Raw genomic sequence first — 22,289 nt, 5'->3', positions numbered from 1 at the left:
CCCTGGAGTAATAGGGTAATCTGTTTTCTTTTCTCTCTCTCTCTCTCTCTCTCTCTCTCTCTCTCTCTCTCTCTCTCTCTCTCTCTCTCTCTTGTGCTTTTAGTCTCTGTCTCATTCCCTCACTCCTGTCTCAGCAGTTCAGGCAGGCAAATGAATAGAAGAGTTTAACTAAGCACATTGGCTCAGGGTGCATGCAGCTTCCAGCAATTTGTCAATTAAAAAGCCTTCATCATACAACCATCTCTCACTTTAACACACACACACACACACACACACACACACACACACACACACACACACACACACACACACACACACACACATGCTATACACCAATAAGCATTTACATTTTTACAATCATTGGCACTAATTTCCAAACCGTAACATCATTTTTCAGAAGTCTAAACACAGAACGCAAAAAGGTCATCACGACTAGCCCCACAAACTGTCCACTGATCAAAACAGTTAATTATTACATCTCTAAAGAAACATGTATTTGCATAATCAATGGTTCAAAAAACTCATTTGAAAATAGGGTCAGTACATGGTGGTAAATTGTGGATGGACCTGAAACTATGCTTGCACTATTTGAGCATAGTGGCAAATTACCTGGAATTATCTCACACAATGACTTCAGCTCTACAGACCTGATCTAGCTGATCAACGAAGGTTACAAGGAGAACCATATTATACAATGTTGCTTGGAAGTTTTGAACCCTTTAGAAATTTCTATATTTCTTTATAAATATGACCCAAATCATCATTAGAAAAGAGATATTTGATTAAATATTTTTTGATTGCTTCAGTCCCCTTTAAAAACGCATTTGAAGCGGCGACAAGCTGCGTCATGTTCCGGCTCCTCCCCTGAACTGAGTCTGCGTGGATTCAGCGCGTTTTTCAATCCGCAGGGACGCTGAACAGAGAGAACATCAGAGAGTACAAGGTGTGTGTGTTTTTGTTGATGGATTGCTATGATATGACATCTGCATCGGTGCAGTTCTTGTAATTGCAGTTTACTGGACCAATACACAGTTCGGTTTCTCATCCAATGCGTCTTCGCAGCGTTCAACTTCAGCCCTTATCACAGTGTGATAGTATACAACACTACCCTGGGGGCTGAGCCCCCCTAAAATGAAAATTCTAGAATCGCCCCTGGTATTGTATATAAGCAATTGGAAAAAATTAAAGGTTTAGAAAATGATTGGTTGAGAGTTTTCAAAAATGCCATTAATGTTCTGATATAAGTGACATTTCTGTTAGAAATACACTCAATAACAATCTGTATAAAATCTATTTTATACATTTAAAATAATATTTAAAATAAAAATAAACTTCCTTGGAAAAAAAAAAGCTTTTTCAGTCTCCAGAAACTCTTGAAATACAATCAAATTAACTAAGGTACTGAAACGTTGCCTTAAATAAGTATTTACACCCCTTGAAATGTTTTGGTCCACATTTTTTAGTTTTGAAACTTATATTTGGATTAAACATCATAAATGTACATAAACTAGGAAGTGGTGGGGAAATACATAAGAATTAAAATCACTGTGAAAGCCCTAAATTTATTCTAAATTAATTATTTTTTATTATATTTAATAAATTTTTCATGTTTTTCATTACAGGGTCCTGGGCCATTGATCAGGGTTTAGGGCATAGTAGATGAAGCCAATATATATACAACCAACAATTGCCTGCTTTTATGTTTAATGTACTTTTTAATCCAGCTTGTATTACAATAATGTGGTAAAGTTCAAGAGGTGGTGTATGAGGTTGCACAAATGTAAACTTTAACCATCTACTGTATGTGGGGAAAATATCAGTTTTGGTCAAAGCACAGGGTCAGCCCTGAGAGCCATACTCAAGGGTCCAACAGTGGATGCTAAGTGGCACAGGGGCTTGACGCCTTACCTTCTGATCAGTAACCCAGAGCGCTTACACATACCACTCTGTGCAGTCAGAGCCAAGCTTGCACAGAAAATAACACTGATTTTTCTGTATCACACAAATGCAGCTCCTGAAGCAAATCTTTCTGAAGCCAAATCTCATTGAAACTATAACTGGAATTATGTGATGTGAATAGATGAAGTCCAGTAGTCTGTATGAAGACTGATGGCATGAGGTACAAGGATGTTTTTGGTGAAAACCTGGTAGGTCCTTCAGGAAGAGCTTTAACAAATGAACGACCATAAGCAAACATCCAAATTAAAATGTATTCAATCAAAAACTGTTTTTCAACCACTCTCATTTTAATGCTTTTGAAAATCTGTGGGCGTTCTCTATTTACCCCATGTGATGGGCTCTAAAAAGCAACCACTACACTAGAGAGTCCCTTGGAGCCTTCCCATGAAAGATGCTGGATGCCTGTGGGATGCTTTGCAACCAGAAATACTGCTCATGGCACTGCAATATGCAGAAGCAGCAGGCATATCACATCTGGTTTATTAAAATAGATTAAACAAGAAGCCATATACATTACATTACATTACACATATACATTACAGCGCAGTGAAATTCTTCTTTCATGTATCCCAGCTTTGGAAGTAGGGGTCAGCCATGGTGCAGCACTCTTGGAGAAGAAAGGGTTAAGGGCTTCTCAGGGGCCCAACAGTAACAGCTTGGCAGTGTTGGGCCTGAATCCCGACCTTTCAAACAACAACAACAACAACCCAGAGCTTAAACTACCAGCACATGTTGTAGTGCTAATGTCCTCACATTTATCTACCTACTATCATGTGACAGTGAGTGGATCTCTCTCTCTCTCTCTCTCTCTCTCTCTCTCTCTCTCTCCTTCTTGTTCTCTCTCTGTGAAAGTGTGTACTCAAATAGTTCAATTACTTCCACTCACCTTTTTGAGTGAAATCTAATCTGGTTTTGCCGGCGTGTTGTTAGCTTTGAGTAAAATGATTTAACAATTTCAAATTAATAAAAGAAATGAAGCAATTTCTTTTAGAATCTACTAACAAATATATGTAACCTTTTTATACTCAATGTATTTTGGTTCATTTTGATGACATTAACTGACATATAGGAACATACAGTAAGTTTTACAGTAAATTTGTTTGGTGGAGAAGCATGATAAGGTCATGTTAACTTTGTGGGACTTTATTGTTTAAAATGTTCATTCTTTAGTAACACTTTTATCCTGCTCAGGGTTTTAGTGGACCTGAAGCTTCTCCTGAGTACCTTGGCTGTAAGGCAGAAAAACACCCTGAATCAGACTCAGTCCATCACAGTGCACCATGAAAACACATGCACACTCTTATTCACACACTGAATCACATAGGGGCAGTTTACTACACTCTGTCAACTACTATGAAACCTTAGGATTTACCCAGGGACATTTGAGCTGTGAAGCCTTGACATACCTGAAATGCTACATTTATAATACAGATTAGAAATAATAAATTGTAGTGTTGGCTTTCTAATGTGGCCATGTGAAATAATGAGCTTGATACAGTTTTTAAATAGATAAAGCTACAGTAGCTTATGATTATCTCATGATATCAATCAAGAGGAATTACAAAAAAAAATCCACACCACTCTAGTAGAGACCGATTATGTAGAAATGTCAGATAGAGAATGTACAGGCCACACTGAAAGTGCTGCTAATAAGCACCTTTACATGGAGCTTAATAACATTGTGTGTAACACTTTTTTTAAAAATAATTTGTCATACAGTGCCATTATGTGTATCTGCATATACTATATACAGTATACTCCTCAACTGTTCAGTTTTGGTGAACCCGAGGCTTCAGATTCCTGTTCCTGTCGGCTGACGGGGGACAGACAGACGGCCAGCAGTCTGTTGCTCTCGCAGCCCATCCACCTCAATGTTTAATGTATTTTGCATTCCAAGATGCTCATCACAGTTAAAAAGTCTAAAGCAAAAAGTCTTTAGTTGAGTTACAGTAGCCTTCCTTTGAGGTCTCATCAAATTTCCTATGACTTCTCTTAAAAGAGGTTTCTGAAGTACTGACTCTGACTCCATCCACTATGCAGTAGTCAGAATCTCTGAGTCACATTTTATTTTGATTTTGAACATTAACTGAAACTCGTTACTTGAAATTGCATGATTTTATGAATTCCTCGGCATAACTGGCTGATTGGATAATGCAGAGCTCACACACAGGTACACAGAGTTTCTGTGATTGGGGAAGCTGATTTAAGCAGGTTTAAGCATAATTATAATTGGAATGTTGGTAGCGATGATGTCCTTGGTGGTCCAGGGAACTGACCCAGCCACTTAAAGGTTAATTCAAACCCAGATAAAATGGGAGCGCTGCATGAGGAAAGGCATCCGATGTAAAACCTGAGCCAAATCACATATATCAGATGATCTGCTGTGGTGATCCAGAACAGGGGACAGCCAAAGACAACTAGCCTTTAAATCAGTCAGAGGAAAATGGTATAAATAAAAAAATCTCTTTTGGGGATACCTGTGTTCTACCATCTAAAGTGTTGTAGTATTGTCACCTGTTTTAACTGTATAAATTCATTCATTATTGTGTCCATGGACTCTGAACAGTAAAGGTTAAATAAAAACGAGTTCTTAGGATTTTCTAAAACATTACTTATAACTCTAAATTATAACCCTGAAGAAGCTTATTTATGGGTATCAGATTAAAACCCTTCAGATAAATGATATTTTCTAGTTCATAACGTGACTAGAAATGCCATTATTTTCATCAGATCTTTCTATGTATTGAACAATCAATGACATTTTTTTATGTTTTCACACACCTCGTGTGCATCAGACATGCTTATTCTAACTGAATAGTGGTATAAGTAGCTCTCTCAAAGAGCCTTTTTATTCTGTTAACCCAAAACACCAGGGAGAGGAGGAGGGAGAGGGGAGAGAGCTGACTCGTCCGATTAAAATCAATCAGATGTTTCCCCCATCCTCTCACTCACTGTGCTTTGGTGTCAGCTCCGAGAAGCCAGCGTAGGCGCTCTTTCTGCCTCTCTCTCCCTTGCTCATTCATTCCGCTCAGCGCTTGAATCACAGCATCTCCTGCTTTACTCTCATCTTTATACCTCACTCAGGATTTCTCAGCTTCCTTGCCTTCTCCTTTTGGACCTGTTTCTCCTTTCTCTCTCTCTCTCTCTCTCTCTCTCTCTCTCTCTCTCTCTCTCTCTCTCTCTGCATCTCTGCGTTTTACACTTGGAATGTGGCACTCTTTGGTTTTGACTTTGTTTGGAATCTCCACTTTGGTCCAGGGTAGGTGTGTGTGTGTGTGTGTGTGTGTGTGTGTGTTGTGTGTGTTTCTTCATACAAATTTTACAGGTATAAAGATTGTCAAGAATTGCAAAGAGAAATAATCTGTGCTATAACTGTACTGGGCTTTGCATCCATGTTTGTCCTCTTCCAGCGGTATGTTACTAATATACCTGTAGAATATGTTATTGCACAGCTTTCAGTGGCAAATGAGTGATTTTTACTCATAAAGGAAAAAGAGGAAGAGAATGAGCAATAGAGACAAACGACAAACATGCTTTAGCAGTGAAGCGCTGGAAGCTGCAATCATAAATTTCACCCCCTCCATCTCTCTCTCTCTCTTTCTCTCTCTCTCTCTCTCTCTCTCTCTCTCTCCCTGTTCCTTGTTTTCCATCTACATCCATCCATCCACAGTACTGCTGGAGTGATGCAGAGAGAAAATATGAAGTTAAGTACAGATTTGAGCTTTTATCTGACAGCCTTGTTATGTTATTATGGATATGTTGCTGCAGTAGAGAGAGAGAGAGAGAGAGAGCGAGAGCGAGAGAGAGAGTGTGTGTGTGTGTGTGTTGCAGAAACACATTACAGAAAAAAAAATAGAATCTAAATCTTAGGCTTAAAAATTCAAGTCAGTTGCTTCATGTGCTATTTATATAAACCTTTAAAAATCTAAGCTGCCCAAATTTACATTTAAGGTTTAATGTTTAACAGTTAATGAAGGATTTATGAATTTAATTGTGTCCTTATCTTTTTGGTCATATGCTCTTAAAACTGAAAATTAAGCAGTGGAATATTACAAATGTCTATAAATATAAATACAGCTCTGTGTCTCATTAGTTACATTTAAGTACTGAATATAATTTGTGTATTTAATTAAGTCTTCTGGTTGGTTTTGCACGATCTTTAACTTTTTTAAATTGAATTTAAACTTTGAATTGAATTAAAATCCAATGCTATTTTTGTTGCCTTTAAAGCAAAGATTAGGAAATGTCTAAAAATAAAGTATAATACAAAACCAAAATTTCATTTATCTGCTCATCAGAATAATTCTCTCTTATGCAGTGTTTAATGAAACCCTAATTTTGCATTATATCAATCCTAATTAAACTCTAATTAAACTCAGCTTTCGGTTTGTACAACACATCTGGCCTCAGTTCATAAATACCTCACTTGCTTATCTTAGACAGACTTAATTAAGATCCTAATCAAATCTGATTAACGCCATTACAAGCTAATGAGTCGAGATGGCCGAGGACGACAGTTACAGCATTATTCTGTACATGATTAATGTCCTACTCATACTCATGTCTTACTGAGACACTGCTTGAGGCTTCAGAGCACCAAAATTCTGATCCTTTTAGCATTTAAATCAATAATATACTAAATTTTGACACATTATATCATCCTGTCTTTCTCTACGAGGTTTGAAGTTAACATGCTTTTTATAATAGATTATGAGTCAAGATTCAAAGAGATGTAAAAGGAGCAGATAAAGATTCTGTCTTGTTTCTTTTCTTGCCCTATTTTATCTAGATCCTGCCTTTTCACACATCTCTTGATTTACATTTCATAGCAAGGTTTTATATCTGAAAATAATGTTCAATATTGTGAAACCTCTGGTGCATTCAGGGCGGGTTATGGCATGTCACATAACAAACAAGGCAAATGTTTTCAAATTGAAGGTTTTGACAGATTGACTGGCGTTGCACATGTAGCCTGTGACTTAACATAGAATTTGGCTTGGAACATCAACCTCATTTAAACAGCAGATGAATCATCATGCATCATCCTTCTCATGCATCATCAAATGTGTGTCTAATATTTTTTGCTTATAGATGTTTATGACACCATCTTGTAATTATGTTTATGATGCCATGGTATAATGGGTCGTGGTGGCTTTATGCTTACACGTTTGCCTCGCATCTCCAGGGTTGGAGGTGTGGAGTTTGCATGTTCTCAGTGGAGCTTTGGGTGCTCCAGTTTCCTCGCCCAAACATACGCTATACACTGATTGGCATCTCTAAATTTTCCATAGTTTAATGGGAGTGTGTGTGTATGTGTGTGAGTGAGTGAGATAAGCTTCTGCCATGTATGTGGTTGGCACCCTTTCCAGTGTGTCCCTGTCCTTGTGCCCTCTGAGACAGACACCAGACTCCCTGTGACCCTGTGTAGGATAAATATTTCAGAAAAAGGATGGATGGATATGAGGTAATGTGTGAGGATTAACAATTTATTCAGTCAACACAATATATATTCTCACTTCCTTTCTTTTTTGCAGTTTCTGTTCAGGGCCCTTACCAGAGGACTCTGTTAAAAAACTTGCTAAAAGACTACAATCCCATGGAGCGGCCAGTAGCCAATGATTCCCAGCCTCTCACAGTTGTCCTTACTCTCAGCTTGGTGCAGATCATGGATGTGGTAAGATCTTGAAATCTTGATCTTGAACTTTCCAATTTATCTCCAATCTTATAGACCCACTGGTTTGAACAGTTTCAGTATTTGCCTGCTTCAAATATGAACTTATTAAATGGTTCTGACCTTTAGGATGGAGAGTGGAAAAACCCTGAGCTACAGTAGATGACAGACTTAACAATCTTCTAAAATGTATATGCAAAATATTATAGTAATGATACTCTAGTTTCATGATATCATCATGTTCAAAATATACAGATATTTTATATGGCCTTTAAAGTAAGTATCAAATTTAATTAAACTGATTCCTTCAGGCTAAAAAAACAGATGACTGAAAAAATTTCCCCCGGTTTTGTGAAAGAAATGACTTTTTTTTTCTCTTTCCTTCCTTTGTTCCACTGCTTGGAATTGACCTTGAGGGCTCAGGGCTCACAGTGTTTTGTACTTGGTCTTCACAAAAGTGCAATCTGGCCAAAGGACAGATTTGTAGATCATCCTGCATTATTCACTTTACCATGTGCTTGATTAATGCTCTCTGGTTACAGCAACTGATTTATGTCTGTTTGCTTGACTTTCACACTGTTTTGCAGGTGTCCCTTAAATATGAAAAAGTGATTCTTCTTTTCTCTAATTCTTTTTCAGGATGAAAAAAATCAGGTTCTCACCACCAATATTTGGCTTAACATGGTAAGCCCGAGGCCTAACATTTATTCCTCATTCAGTAGAATGTCATACTGTGCAGGTCCTGCAGTCTTATGTAATGCTAATCTACATATATTTGTTATAATGCATAAGGTTTTAAAAACAAACATATGAAGCAGCTTCATCGAAGTGCTTCATTAGAATAGTCACCTGAAGTATTCAGTATGACTAGGTGCATATTATAATTGTCATAATGAATACTCACATATACACAGAGGTTAAACTGGGATGGTGGGGAAGCTCTACTTCTTTAACAGGCAGAAATGTGAGAAAAGTACTGTTCAATTTCTCCATAATTTCATAAAGTTCATAAAAAAAACTATTCTAAGACATGTTTCTGTTGTAACAGTTTGATTTAATGAATTGCGCTTAGCTTCACTTACTGTTTGAGAGTTTAGTCATTTAAAATATCTTCTGATTCTTTTCTGGTAAAGAAACCAGACAGTGTGTTAAATCTGGGTTACAAATGATGATTTACAATGAAATTACATTTTCATCAATTTATGGTATGATATAAAGCAAACATAACTGAGCTCCACTCTGCTGCCCTGCCTGCCAGTTTAAACTTGACAAACATCTAAAGTAGTTCAACAACCTGCAGGGTGTAAAGCTTGGCTACAGAGCTGGGTTATAAAAAAACTGCTGGCTTCAAAAGGTCTCCAGCTTGCTCTTGGAAATTCACAAAGAAAATGTTAGAATGAATTTCAGGGGTTAAATTCAAATGTAATTTTTTTTTGGTTTCACACACAACCATACACAATATGACATACTGTCTGTGACATAAAAAGGAAATAAATTATCATATAAATGATAGATAGATAGGTAGATAGGTAGAAAGGTAGCAGCAACAGTATGGTCTATATTCGGAATAAATTGCAGATATGTGCATTTCTAGACTGCAGGTCGGTGAGCTCAGTGCAAATGGTGCGCTCAGATGACCTCACTACCCTCTGGAGAGCCATAAATCCTGCTTAGGGTGCTTCCCAATCTAGACTGTGATTCCAGACTCAATAGTGTAGGTGTAATAGTTCCTTCACCCCTTAGAGGGCAGTCCCTTTATCATCTAAGGTGGTACAGACCATACGCACAAGGATGTTAATGTGACAGGACCATGACAAATCCTTCGTGAGATGAACACAATGATCCTGATTTTGATGGTTTTTGATTTTTGAAAACATTTTTTAAAACCTTTGATTTTTATAAGGTGGTTGTAGCTCCTGTCTTGTTTTGTGCCGATGTCCACCATCAACTCTTTTCTCCTGTCGATGGACAAGAGGAGGTTGTTCTCTTGGAGCAAAGCCTTCTTGATATCATTAGAGATCTAGACCACCACAGCAGTGTAGTCAGCAAACTTGACAAGGGTGAAAGTTGAAATGAAAGCTCTTTCAGGATAATCTTTCAGGATGGTTGAGACCCAGTGACACAAGGAGAGTCCCAGTTTCTCCAACCTGGTGGTAAATTTGGAGGGAATAATAGTGTTAGCTGCTGAGCTGTAGGTGATTGATGGCATCATCGGTGGACTGATTCTGGCATGAGTTTTAATGGCTCTAGGTTTACTCTTAACTCTCATCTAAGGTCTTTGTGCTTAAAGGATGCTACCCTGAGCACTATGTGTGCAAGCCCTCTGCCTGTTCTTGATGCTGGCTCATTTTGCTTGGGGCTGCTTCTTCGGGTCATGTCCTTTTTCCCCTGTGGGTTGGTGAATGGATTGTAGGACCGTATTGTTAGTTTTTCCTTTTCTTGTATAATATCCAAGAGCAAAGCTGTCAAATGGTGGAATTCTTGTATTATCCTTATATTATTATAAGTTGTGTGAGATAAATTGTAATCATGCATCAGTTCTCATTTACTTGCTTGTTTCATGTACTGCGTGTAAATATTAAATATATGGCCATGGTACTATGATGAATTACTGCAAGGGCTGTTTCTTACCAAAAAAGTAGTAGGGTTTGCATTCTGCTCATATTTTTTAGCTAAGTAATAATAGCATGTTTTAACCACAAATCAAAAATCTATACTATTCTATATACAAAACCTTTTATTTTACTTTATGTTGTAGTTTGCCAGGGCATATTCATTACAGAACTACTGGAGACTGCATATCAATGTGATCACAAAGGTTCATAATCTTTTAGATGAGAATCATTTAAACAATGAATCACTCCTGTACTGATATTATTCAGTATTGACTGATTCTCACAGTAGAGGCCAAGACTTACTCATCCTCAGCCTTCAATAATGGAGCTTTGAGCATCATTCAAAATCCTTAACCTAAAAGTCCCTTCTACTGAGGATTAATGCAGCTTGTGGCTGCCAAACATTTGATGATGCAGCATATAGACTATAGAACGTGGTGAAGCTGGACACTGTTGTGGTGAAGCTGTCCATCAGTTACACTGCTCTGAGTGCAATCCTGGAGGAAGCCATAGAGGGTACTGAATGGTACTGTATTTAATGAGAAGATGCTTATCTCAGCTTGCAATCAATTATGCCTATGAAATCAATTCCTTTAATCAATGGGCTAACCTGCCTTTAGCAAGACACATTTATTGTGCACCCCAAAGCACACAAACAATTTGTCAGTCACCTTCTAGCTGGCTGTCTTGGGTACAGGGTCTCATCTGCAAGATAGATTGATAGATTTAAAGCTTTAATGCTGGGAAGCCAGGGCAGCCACGTTGTGCTGACTGATGATGCATGCAGTTTGCTCTTTCATATGTCCATAATGATGGACAACAAAAAAACCTTAAGTCAAAGTCACTTTATTTGCATCCATATGTCCATTGCTTCATAAGTCCAGGCCCCAGTGTGAAATCATTGCTTTCCCTGGGTGTCTGAGATATTCCACACCTTTAAGATGTGCTCTTAATAGTTTATCTTCTTCCAGCAACAAACCATCAATCTGTCTATAGTACAGGTATGTAAAATATAAAATTGCTATGTACACCTTTAGAGTTCAAACAAAGACACTTAGCTGACTCTGCAAAAGCTCTGCAACATTGTTCACACTGCAAGATCAGCCCAGCTACACACAGCAAACACACTCATAATGTTTCTGTCTCTTAGAGAATGTGACAGAACACTGATTTACTCCCAGGGCTCAGACTCTTGTCTTTGTTTAGCCAGAACAATTTTGGGTACACAGTCTGTCAAATGCATTTTAGTGTTATCCTTAACAGTGACAGTGCCATGCAGATTTGGCTAGTTGTGCATGAATGCATCCTGGCTCAGAAACTCTAAGGAACTCAGAAATTCTGCAATCCACATTAAAGATCAGCTTCTATCTTGCTGTAGGCTTTCAAAATTTGCTGAACCTATATCCAGACAGCATCTTCTATCTGATTGCAGCGGCCCCACAGGGCTCTTAGAGACAGAAGGCATACATCTGCCCATTGCCCAGAGTTTGCTTGCCCATCTCATTTAGTTGCATTTTATTATGTATGACCCCTTTAGGTGTTCCTGTTAATCTCGCAACACAAACTCACAGAGCTTTCATTTCAAAGCTGTTGGCATCTTGATATCAAGCCTTATGCCTTCCATATTTTTTTGGTTTAATTTTTTTCCTTTTGGCTGTATTCAGATTCATCAACTCACAACAGAATTATATATTGGGTTATCTCAAACTGTCAGCAGCACTGGTCTTAATATGGAGTCGCACTTTAGCTAGTGTATAGAGCATGAAAAATGGGTCCAAGGTCAGAATTTCACATACCTGAGGTTTAGTTGCATATAAGCACAATGTCACAGTATTTAATACTTACTACATGCACACAACTAAATTCTGAAAATTCTCATTCATTTTCAGCCACAAAGCTTCCATGTGTGAAATAAGGTGCTCAGTCATTCTCATCTTTTACTACTGACTGCTCTTATATGGGAATATAGAAATTTACAACCACTGGAATGTGGAATCTTTCCCATGTTTAGTGAAAAGCCAGTTCACTATTTGTATTGAATCTTGTGTGCACAGAATATGGAATGGCAGCCAATTTAAGAAGGAATTTTATTCTCTTGCAGTGGAGAATGTTTTTCAATAGAAAAAAAACATGGCTAGGCATTATGACTCAAGTACACTTCCACAATCTTCTTTTTTTTTTGTCACGTATATAACAACACAGTGAAACACTTTTTCAACATATTTCAGCTTGTTTGGAAGTAGAGGGCAGAGCACAGGGTCAACCCTGTTCCAACCCCCATGGGGAAGAGAGGGTAAAGGGCATTGCTTAACTATCTAAAAGGCATGTCCCTTGATATTATTCTGCTGAGTAACTCAGAGCCTTAACCATTGAACCAACTCTGTACTATGGCCAACTGACTTGGGTCTGTCACATCTGTGGGTCAGTACCCTGTGCTTCATGGTGGTCTACAGTATGGTGAAAATGTAAACCATCAGCAGGTACTGCAATCTGATTTGCTGTCGAAGATCATGGCACATGGCATAACTCCTTTCAATTACAATTATGGCCTCTGAGATTAATTTTTTTCCACAGGTGAGGTTAATGGTCCCTTTAGTCATGGCATCCCTGTGGTTTCCACTTCTGTCATTGCAACCATTACAGATACAGATTGCCTTCACACTTGAATGCATAAAAAACTTAAACTTTGTGAGATAGCTCAGCTAACACTCCTCCCCAGGCATTAGGTGCACTTTTTAGCCTTACCACTTCGGCATTGATGATAGCTTGCAGCATGTTATCCAATGTTGTACTGTGCTCTTCAGAAAGTTGGCCTTTAGCTCTCTCGCTAGTGAAAGTACACAAGGGCCTGTCGCTACATTTGAGGCAGCATTGTCATCACTACCAGTGTTTGCATTTGGCCCAGATCCTCTTTCCTCCAATACAGCACTGCTCACATACATGCAGCAAGAATTTCCACAAAAAAAGTATGCTGTTGGTTTTGTATTGATGCAGAAATTAAATCAATGAATGTGACATAAATCAAATTCATAGCAAATTCAAATTCTGTATGTTTTTGCAGCATTGGTATGATTATTATCTACAGTGGAACCAATCAGAATATCCAGGAGTGAAAAATCTTCGATTCACCACTGACCAAGTTTGGACCCCAGACATCTTGCTTTACAACAGGTAACATCTAATGACAATGAACATGTTTTGTTTTAGTCTCATGCCACATCTATCACAATAACTGAAAAAAAAAAAAGAGGCAGAGGACAGAATTATAAAAAAGTACTACTATTTCAGAGTGCAAATGGAAAGTCCCAGGCCAATGATTGTGTTCAATACAGACAGATCTGCTAAAAGATCTCAATATTGTACAAATTCATTTAATTGATTTTGCACTCAGACTTTTATTTGCTGTCATCTTTAAACATCTAATTTACAAATTTGCAGCTTGCCCAAACAGGGTTGAGGAACAGATGAGACTGAGAATCAGAGTGCAGCCTTGAACCTCAGATGCCATCAGAAGACATCTGAGGTTTCAAGTGCCTTCAATCCTACCTTCAAGCTAACTAGCCTACAGTATGGTACTGTAATGAAGGGTCATAAGGCTGATGATCCATTTGCAGCTTTCTTTAATGGCAAATTCGTACTCAAAATAGACAAGGTCTGAGTAGGCAAACACAACAACATAGGACAGGCAGAATTCAGAAACGTGTGGGTTCATGCATTTGGGGGCACGCAGGTATTCAAGGTTTCTGTGGTCAGTGAGCACGGTGAACGGGTGTCACGCGCCTTCCAGCCAGTGCCGCCATTCCTCAAATGCAACAGCTCACGGTCCCCCACGTCATTGTTCCGCGTTCCGTGGGTGATAGTTTCCGGGAGAGATATGCGCAGGGGAACATCTTATCGGTCGGACCCTGGCGCTGAGACAGCACTGCTCTGATGCCTGTGCATGAGGCATCCACCTCGATGTCGAAGGGCCAGGTAGAATCAGGATGGTGCAGGATGTGCGCAGAAGTAAAGCTTTCCTTCAGGCGTTGGAACGCTGTGACCACCTCAGATGACCAGGTGAGACGGGTTGGTGCTTTTTTGGTCATGGATGTGTGAGGCGCCACGATAGTGCTGAATCCGCGGATGAAGCGGCAGTAAAAGTTGGCGAACCCCAGAAAGCGTTGTAGCTCCTTGACAGTTTGTGGCCACGCCCATTGAAGCACTGCCTGCACCTTACCGTCGTCCATGGCCACCCCCTTGGCCGAGATGACATAGCCTAGAAAGGCGGTCGAGGTCCTGTGAAACTTGCATTTCTTGGCCTTGGCGTACAGGTGGTGCTGAATTAGGCGTGTCAGTACTGCCCTGAGGTGCTGGACGTGTTCTTTCAGGCTTTCGGAGTAAATGAGGATGTCGTCGATCACCCTCTCGGTCCCGTCCTCCGTCCATATCGCGGTGGCCCAAGCAAGTGCCTTGCCAGTGAGGAGTGTACAAAGGCGTTGCGGCTGGCTTCGGTCTGGTACAAAGCGGGTTGTTGCGCTACGAGGAGCGAGTGCTGCATCAAAAAACCCTTGCATTTTACGGGCTCTCCGCTGAACGTCTCCGAAAGGCGAGTCGAGGGCTAGCGGCATATGCGACGGCTGGGACAGCCATCACCGGTGGTTGACAGTTCATAGCTCCGGTGGCTCCTCGCAGATTCTGCAATGCTGGATCGCTTGGTGGCGAAGTCTTCTGTAATGAAGGGTCATAATGCTGATGATCCATTTGCAGCTTTCTTTAATGGCAAATTCGTACTCAAAACGGGCAAGGTCTGAGTAGGCAAACACAACAACATAGGACAGGCAGAATTCAGAAACGGTAAACAGGCAGAAAGTCAGTTCAGGCAGCAAACAATCAGAAACCAAAAAATATAAAAACAGGATCAGAAACTCGGAACTAGGAAACACAAAGGAAACGCTCAGAATAATTGCCAAAACAGATCAAGACTTCGCACTGGGGTGAAGTTTTCAAGTTCTTATTTATAGGTTGTGGCTGATGAGTAACAGGTGTCGGTGTAATCAGTCTTAGTGGTGGGTTCTGGGAAGTGTAGTCCGGAAGTAACTAATATTCTGGAGACGCTTCTCTGTATTGGCGTTCGGGAGGCGTGGCAGGTGCATTTTTAGCATTTTTCTTACTCATGATCATGGCAGATTTATCCTCATAAATTGGCTTTACATTATATATTTTCCCAGTAGTAACTAAATGTTTAATTTACTGAACCAGATCATTTAGACACTTGGTTCACTTTGTCTTTACTAATTTGCATCTGTTATTGTATTTACTATTTCCGTAGTTCCATAGAAAAGGATCGATTGTGTGCTGTTTACTTACATTGTTTGATATGACAAAGTTTAGCCCGCAGAGGGGAAAAATGACTCTCGATGTGGTGAACAAATAGATGAATACATCAAACACAGCTGTTAGCATTTACAAACTTATATACAGTTTCTTTCTGGCAGTCATGTAGCATTGCCAAAAAATGTAATTCTTTCCCTCTTAACATAGTGAATTAATCTCAAACTTTATTGGTTAGAGAGCAGTGGAACACTGAGCTGTGTTAATGTAAATATAATTTTTACTGTGAATTTATATTTTATGTTCTCTGATTCACCACAGTGCTGACGATGACTTTGACTCAACCTTTAAGACCAACGTGCTGGTGAATTCCAGTGGCTACTGCACCTATCTGCCCCCAGGTTAGTTTTATTATTATGTTGGCTTTGTAGAAGCCAACATTCTGATTTCCGTTATACTATTATTATTATTATTATTATTATTATTATTATTATTATACATTGTGATTTCGGTTATAAGCTTCTTCTTCTTCTTATTATTATTATTAATGGTGCTTGCAAAGCATCATTATTGTTATTCTGCATACTTATTATTATTATTATTATTATTATTATTATTATTATTATTATTATTATTATTATTATTATTATTATTATTATTAATAATGGTGCTTGCAAAGCATTATTATTATTATTATTATTATTGTTATTATTATTATTAATGGTGCTTGCAAAGCATCATTATTGTTATTCTGCATACTTATTATTATTACTATTTTTAATGGTGCATGCAAAGCATCATTATTGTTATTCTACATACTTATTATTATTATTATTATTATTATTAATGGTGCTTGCAAAGCAAAATTTTTACTATTGTGCATACTCTTCCGAACAAAACTTCAGCGCGTAACTTGTCCCGCAGCTTTAGTCCTAGACCCATGAATGAGGTGTCAACATGTAGTAAAGACAACTACAGTATTGTTTTCCATTCAAGTGACATACAAGTTCAGACTTTGAAAACACTTGAAATTTAACAATAATTTATATAGAAATGTATGTGCATTATTGATTTTATTAACATGAGGGTACACTATTTTAAGTGACAATATTAGATTCGGACCTTTGCTGGGAGGAAATTTTAGTAACTGGACCTCTTTGAATTTTGATTGAATACCCCTGACCTAGAGGAATCCATTTAGAGTTGGTTTTGCAGCAGTGTTTCCAGCTTGTGAGCTTTTGTCAATAATTAGCCTCTGATTTTAGGTAGCCAGTTCCCAAGGTAACAGAAATGATGAGATACCCATGAGATGCACTAAAGATTTTTGGCTTAGGGGAAGAGCTAGGGTTAAATCCTTGGGAAATGATTTGGATGAAATGTATTTTCTGGCTATTAGAGAATGCCTAATTGCATCTTATTGAAGGATGAGAGGAAGTAGAGGAACCTGAATACACAGACACATGATGGTACCATAAATGCCATGAGCTGCAACCTATAAATGGGTATAGATGCTGTTTAAAGTTTCTTTCTTGTTTTGGTGTATTTGGTTTCTCTATGAAATTAGTGCTATAGCAATTGTGCATGCTTGTAAAGGAAATAACCAGCAAATGTTGTCATAAACATTTGCTGGTTATTTCCTTTACAAGCATGCACAATTGCTATAGCACTAATAAGTCTGGCTTGGATAAAATCTATGTTTAATTTCAAATTTATTTTGTTGGCAGAAAGGTCTATGCAAAGCAACTAAAGGGAAACAGATTAAATTCCAGAAGCTGAAGCCTCTCCATCGCTGTTCTATATGTGCCAGATGTTCATATGTCAGGAGGCAAAGAATGCGGCTGCAAAATATTCACCTAAAATTAACATCCAATTTCCTGAGAGTTATAAACATCTCATCATGCAAACTGCGCCTGGAACTGCTCCATAAATACTCGCAGTGTGAAGTGCAAACTGTGGTTTAAAAGCCCGTGTAGAGGAAAACGATGAGCTGTCAGTAAGCTTGGTGTTGAAGAGGAATAACAAGTACAGTATTAAATGAAATTATATTCTTTTTAAATAGTGTGGAGAGCATTCAATTGGCCAATATGCCATTTGATCACTGTTTGGTCTTAATTAAAAGACTACATTGTGCAGAAAAGTGTGCAATTGAAACTATTTATTTTTGTATTAAAATGATTTGTAAGCTGTGACAAAAATTTATGTCTGTGTTCCAAATGTCTTAAGACCACGGGTGCCAAATCTATATGAAAAAAGTAGCCAACAGTTCATATTAAACTCAAAGCATGATTTATGATTTATTTGGGAAGTTGGCCAAAATAACATTAAACCAGGTAATTAATAAACATTTAATTACCTTGTTTTCCAAATCACCACTATATATATATATATATATAATAAATGTAATATAATATATTATATAATATATTATATTATAATATAATATGTTATTATATTATTATATAATATGTATATAATAAATGTAACCATGTAATGTCACATAAATAAGAAAAATATTCAGGAAATGTTTTTTAATCATTTCGAAAAAAATATTTAAAAAATTAACATTGGGGTAAAACTGAAACTAAAGTTACATTTTACAATAATTTACATTTTACAATTTAAATATGAATGAAATAAAAAATGCTTTGAAGACTTTATCAATAAATACATCATCAGTGGTTCACTAGGTCACAGACTTAAGATATCATCAGCATAAAAACTCTACAGGGAGGAATTATAGCATAATCTCCTTATATTAAAATACATAAAAAAACAATAAATATAAGTGTTAGTTTAAGAGTTTCAGGGAGTAGTAAGTCTTCACCCGTGTTTTGAAGATAGTGACTCAGCTGTTCAGACATCTAGATGAAGTTCATTCCACTACCTCAGCACCAGAAAAGAGAAGAGTCTTGTATACGTACCTCATACCCTGAGAGATGGTGGGAGCAGTGGAGCAGTGCTGATAGATCTGATGGAGCGAGGTGCAGTGTGAGGAGTGATGAGAGTTTTGAGGTAAGAGGGAGCTGGTCTGTTTTTGGATTTGAAGGCAAAATGGCAGTCTCTGTGGAATGTACCACTTGAAGCCGGACTGTTTGGGATCTTGGAGGTTGTTTTGCAATAGACAGACAGACAGATAGATAGTTGATTAGAAACAATACGTTCAAGAATTTTAGAAAGAAAAGAGAAAAGTGATACCTGTTCCTGATGTCTGATGGATATAGAGCAGGTTTCTTCAGAACGGGAATAACCTTTGCTCGCTTAAAGGTAGTTGGTGCATGACCAGATGCTTCATCTGTTGTAGAAAGGACATTATTTACTGTCCAGTGTTACCCAAATGAGGATGGGTTTCCTTCTGAGTGTGGTCCCTCTCAGGGAGTTTTTCCTTGCCATCATCACCTTCAGCTTGTCATTAGGGATGAATGTTATAGAAATTTAGTAACTTAATTTTAAACTTTAAAATTGTTGTTTATTCTGTTTCTATACTTCTGTAAAGCTGATTTGAGACAATGTGAATTGATAAAAGTGCTAGACAAATAAGTTTTTGAATTGAATTCATCATCAGATCCATTGGAAAATAGTGGAAGGGATTGGATCAAGTGTGCAGGAGGTAGGATTGCAATACTGGCTGACTTGTAGAATCTCTTCTGTTGCAATGGATGTGAGAATTGACAATGAAAGAGTAGGGGACTCCTGGCTGTGTAATGTAATATTAATGGCAGAAGTGAAGGTCTGGCAGATTTCCCAATGTAAAATGAGGTGAAGTCCTCAACAATCAGAGAGGATGAAGCAGGTGGAACCAGGGGGTTTAGAAATAAATAGAAGCTGGAGTGGAGCTTCTCTGCAGATGCTGCACAACATATCTGACAGCCAATGAGCAGAACAAGAAGTCTACCTGGGTTTAGTGGAGTCCAAGGGAAGGTAGGAAAAGGAGTCAGGGTCAAGAAGAGATAAAAGGGTGCAAGAAGCTACAGAGGAAGGGAAGATGGAGAGGGTTTGGACAGGAAAGAGAGAGATGATGGAAGTTGGTTTTAGGTAGGATAGGAAGTGGGATAGCACTCATGTCTTGCTGGGGTAGGATCCAGGACATTTTCTTCCTTGTGTGTGAGAGGGCAGCTGTTGAATTTCAAGGAGAACGAATTCAGAGGAGTCAAAAAAAAAAGAAGACTGAAGCTTGTTGGAAGGGAGGTTGAAATCACCAAGGACATTTAGAGGGGTGCTGTCAGAAGGGAAAGCACTGAGAAGTGTGTCCATTTCATCTCCTAGGAAGCCAGGAGGATGTAGATGATAAGGAAAAGAGGTAACTGAAACAGCATGAAGTTCAACAGAATAGATAGTTAGATGAAACAAGGGGAGAGGTGTGAAACATCATCTCCATGACAACATTAGACCTGTACCACCACTTCAGCCTATTTCTCGTGGTTAGTGAGAGAAAGACATCAAAAAGCTAATTTTCTTGTATTTCAATAACTGAATAAAACTTTACACGTTAAGGCTTAATTACAAAAGAAATTAAACTAAATGAGGAAACAAGGAATAAAATAACAAGCTGCTTATAGAGTGTGATGGAGTAACCTGGACCTACAGACAATGAACAAGGCAAAGTGAAAAACAAAGGCAGATTTCTTTTTAAGGTTTTTCAGAATAGCATGTTGTACTGGAACAATTTCAGATGATTGAGGTAGAGACACAGCTCTATATAGCAAACTATAGAAAGGGTTCGTCCTGTTAATCTAAGCGTTCTAAATATTACATAACATAACATAAATTACCTATACAATATAGACAATAGAAAAGGTCTTCCAAAAATACAGAAATCAAATGGTAAATTAAATCATTTTCTAACAAATAAACCCAGCAAAATCACAACAAAAAGCAGCTAAGTAAAAGTATGATATATAGGAATAGAATGCTTCTGATGGCTTATCCTCATTTAGTAAACAAAGCCAGAGCTCTGAGTAGCTTTTTTATATCAGCATAATCACCAGCAACCCATTTGTAACACATTGCTGCATCTCTACCAGCACAGCTTTTAATCTTTCTTCTGCTTTCTCTGCACTCTGCACTGCCTTTCTGCTTTCTCTCCATCTTTATCTAACCTACATGTGTCCACAAACACAGGGAGGTCTCTGAGCCTCTCCTTTCTGACACTGATCACTCAGCAACCATAGCATGAGAGTGCTTTTCTGTGTCGGTGGAAAACAGATTAAAATATTATATATTAATAAATACTATATACAGTGTATATATATATATGAGTCTTAGGTAGTTTTATGTCTTTTTGAAGCACCAAGGTCCTAGAGGAACATTTACTGTATGTCATTTTGTTCAATGGTTTTGAAACAATCTTTTTAGTCTTTGCAAAAGTGAGAACTAATTCACCTCCATGCTGTCTATAACTGGGGCCATTAGTGTGTCTCTTTGTTCTGGCTCTGTTCTGCCTTCTGTCACTCCAATTTTAAAAATCCAGGCATTAAACCTAATTGCAGAGATATTTCTAACCTTTCTTTTCCAAACAGGCTACTCAAGCATTCAGTGGCTGTTCACTTCTAATAACACTTGCACTTCAGAAAGCGATTTGAGTTTTAGTCTGGGTTCAGAACAAACCATACTAAGGTCATGAACTGCTTGATTGCAGATGATGAAGGGTTTGCTAAACATGCTTGTTCTACTGAACATGACAGCTTGAGACAGGTTGACCTTAACCCTACTGTCTTCCTCTAGTTAGTAGTCTCTACTACATACAGCATTATGGTAGCATTACAGCATTTTGATAGGTTTTAATATAGACTTGTTTAGGGTCATTACAGTGGATTATCTGGTTCACATTTGATTTGGCACAGGTTTTACCCTGAATGCCTTCCACCCATGCAACCCACCCAATTCATTCAGGCTTGGGACAGGCACCTTAAGTGGATGGGTTTTGCTCCCTGGCTGGGAATAAAACTTGGGCCATGGCATTGAGAGCACCAGAGGGCACAGAGCTGTAATATAAATGTTTAAATTTATGTAAAAACATAGAAATGTGAATGTTTATGTAGGTAATTACTTTTATCGCTGCTAGATGCAGTAATGTTTTATTACAGGCTGTTATAGTATATATGCAGTTATTGGAATTATCTCATTAAAGGGCAGGAAAAACTAGATGAAAGTTTCAGCTTCAGGTTTATGCTCAGAACGTCTGTCGTGCTATCAGTACTCTCTGCCAGGATGGGCACAATACTCATGTGTAGAGAATGTGCAGGAGTGTCAGGACCCTGGCAGAGGTGGATTGGAGACAGACCCATACGCAGGATAGCTTCAAATGAAAGGTGTTTAATACATGAGGAAGAACAAACATAAACCACGCTACACAGGGAATACACAATATAATCAATGAAGCCGCGCTGCCTAATGCAACGCGGCTCACATATATAGTGACACGGACAATCACACACAATGGGAAACAGGTGTGATGACCGGGGAGGAGCAGACGTGGACGGGGCAATCACGTGACACAAACAAACAAACGCACATGGCACCAAGTCTGCGCTGATCCCTAACGGATCCGCGCTGATCCCTAACAAGGAGACAGCGAGAGTGTAGTAAGGCTCGTCCCTGTAGGAGAGGAGGCTACATCAATGTAGAAATAGCTGCTCACTTGTCCATTCCAGGCTGACAAGACAGCAAAGAGGCTCTCCCCTTTCATCCGGCAAAGTTTTGCAGCTGTGTCTGCCGTTCTGCTTGATCCCTGCTGT

General features: G+C 38.4%; 1 protein-coding gene across 3 annotated transcripts in view; it reads left to right on the top strand.

The window, feature by feature from the left end:
* Nucleotides 1-575: 575 nt before the first annotated feature.
* The window catches only part of chrna11 (cholinergic receptor, nicotinic, alpha 11), a 41,816-nt gene continuing 20,102 nt past the window's right edge, over nucleotides 576-22,289 (top strand). The window contains exons 1-6 of one of the 3 annotated variants that reach the window (XM_047816793.1): nucleotides 856-943; nucleotides 2,533-2,738; nucleotides 7,494-7,633; nucleotides 8,270-8,314; nucleotides 13,307-13,416; nucleotides 15,877-15,956. In XM_047816793.1, the coding sequence (XP_047672749.1) occupies nucleotides 7,556-7,633; nucleotides 8,270-8,314; nucleotides 13,307-13,416; nucleotides 15,877-15,956 (313 nt within the window). In that variant the 5' untranslated portion in view covers nucleotides 856-943; nucleotides 2,533-2,738; nucleotides 7,494-7,555. Of the gene's footprint in view, nucleotides 944-2,532; nucleotides 2,739-4,966; nucleotides 5,219-7,493; nucleotides 7,634-8,269; nucleotides 8,315-13,306; nucleotides 13,417-15,876; nucleotides 15,957-22,289 lie in introns of those variants that run through there. The other 2 variants (XM_027144029.2, XM_047816792.1) reach the window with 2 other exon arrangements.

The sequence above is a fragment of the Tachysurus fulvidraco genome, chromosome 7 (genome assembly GCF_022655615.1).
Source record: "Tachysurus fulvidraco isolate hzauxx_2018 chromosome 7, HZAU_PFXX_2.0, whole genome shotgun sequence".
Taxonomy (NCBI): Eukaryota; Metazoa; Chordata; class Actinopteri; order Siluriformes; family Bagridae; genus Tachysurus; species Tachysurus fulvidraco.
Note: the sequence above shows the minus strand (reverse complement) of the source record. Positions and strands in the feature narration are given on the sequence as shown.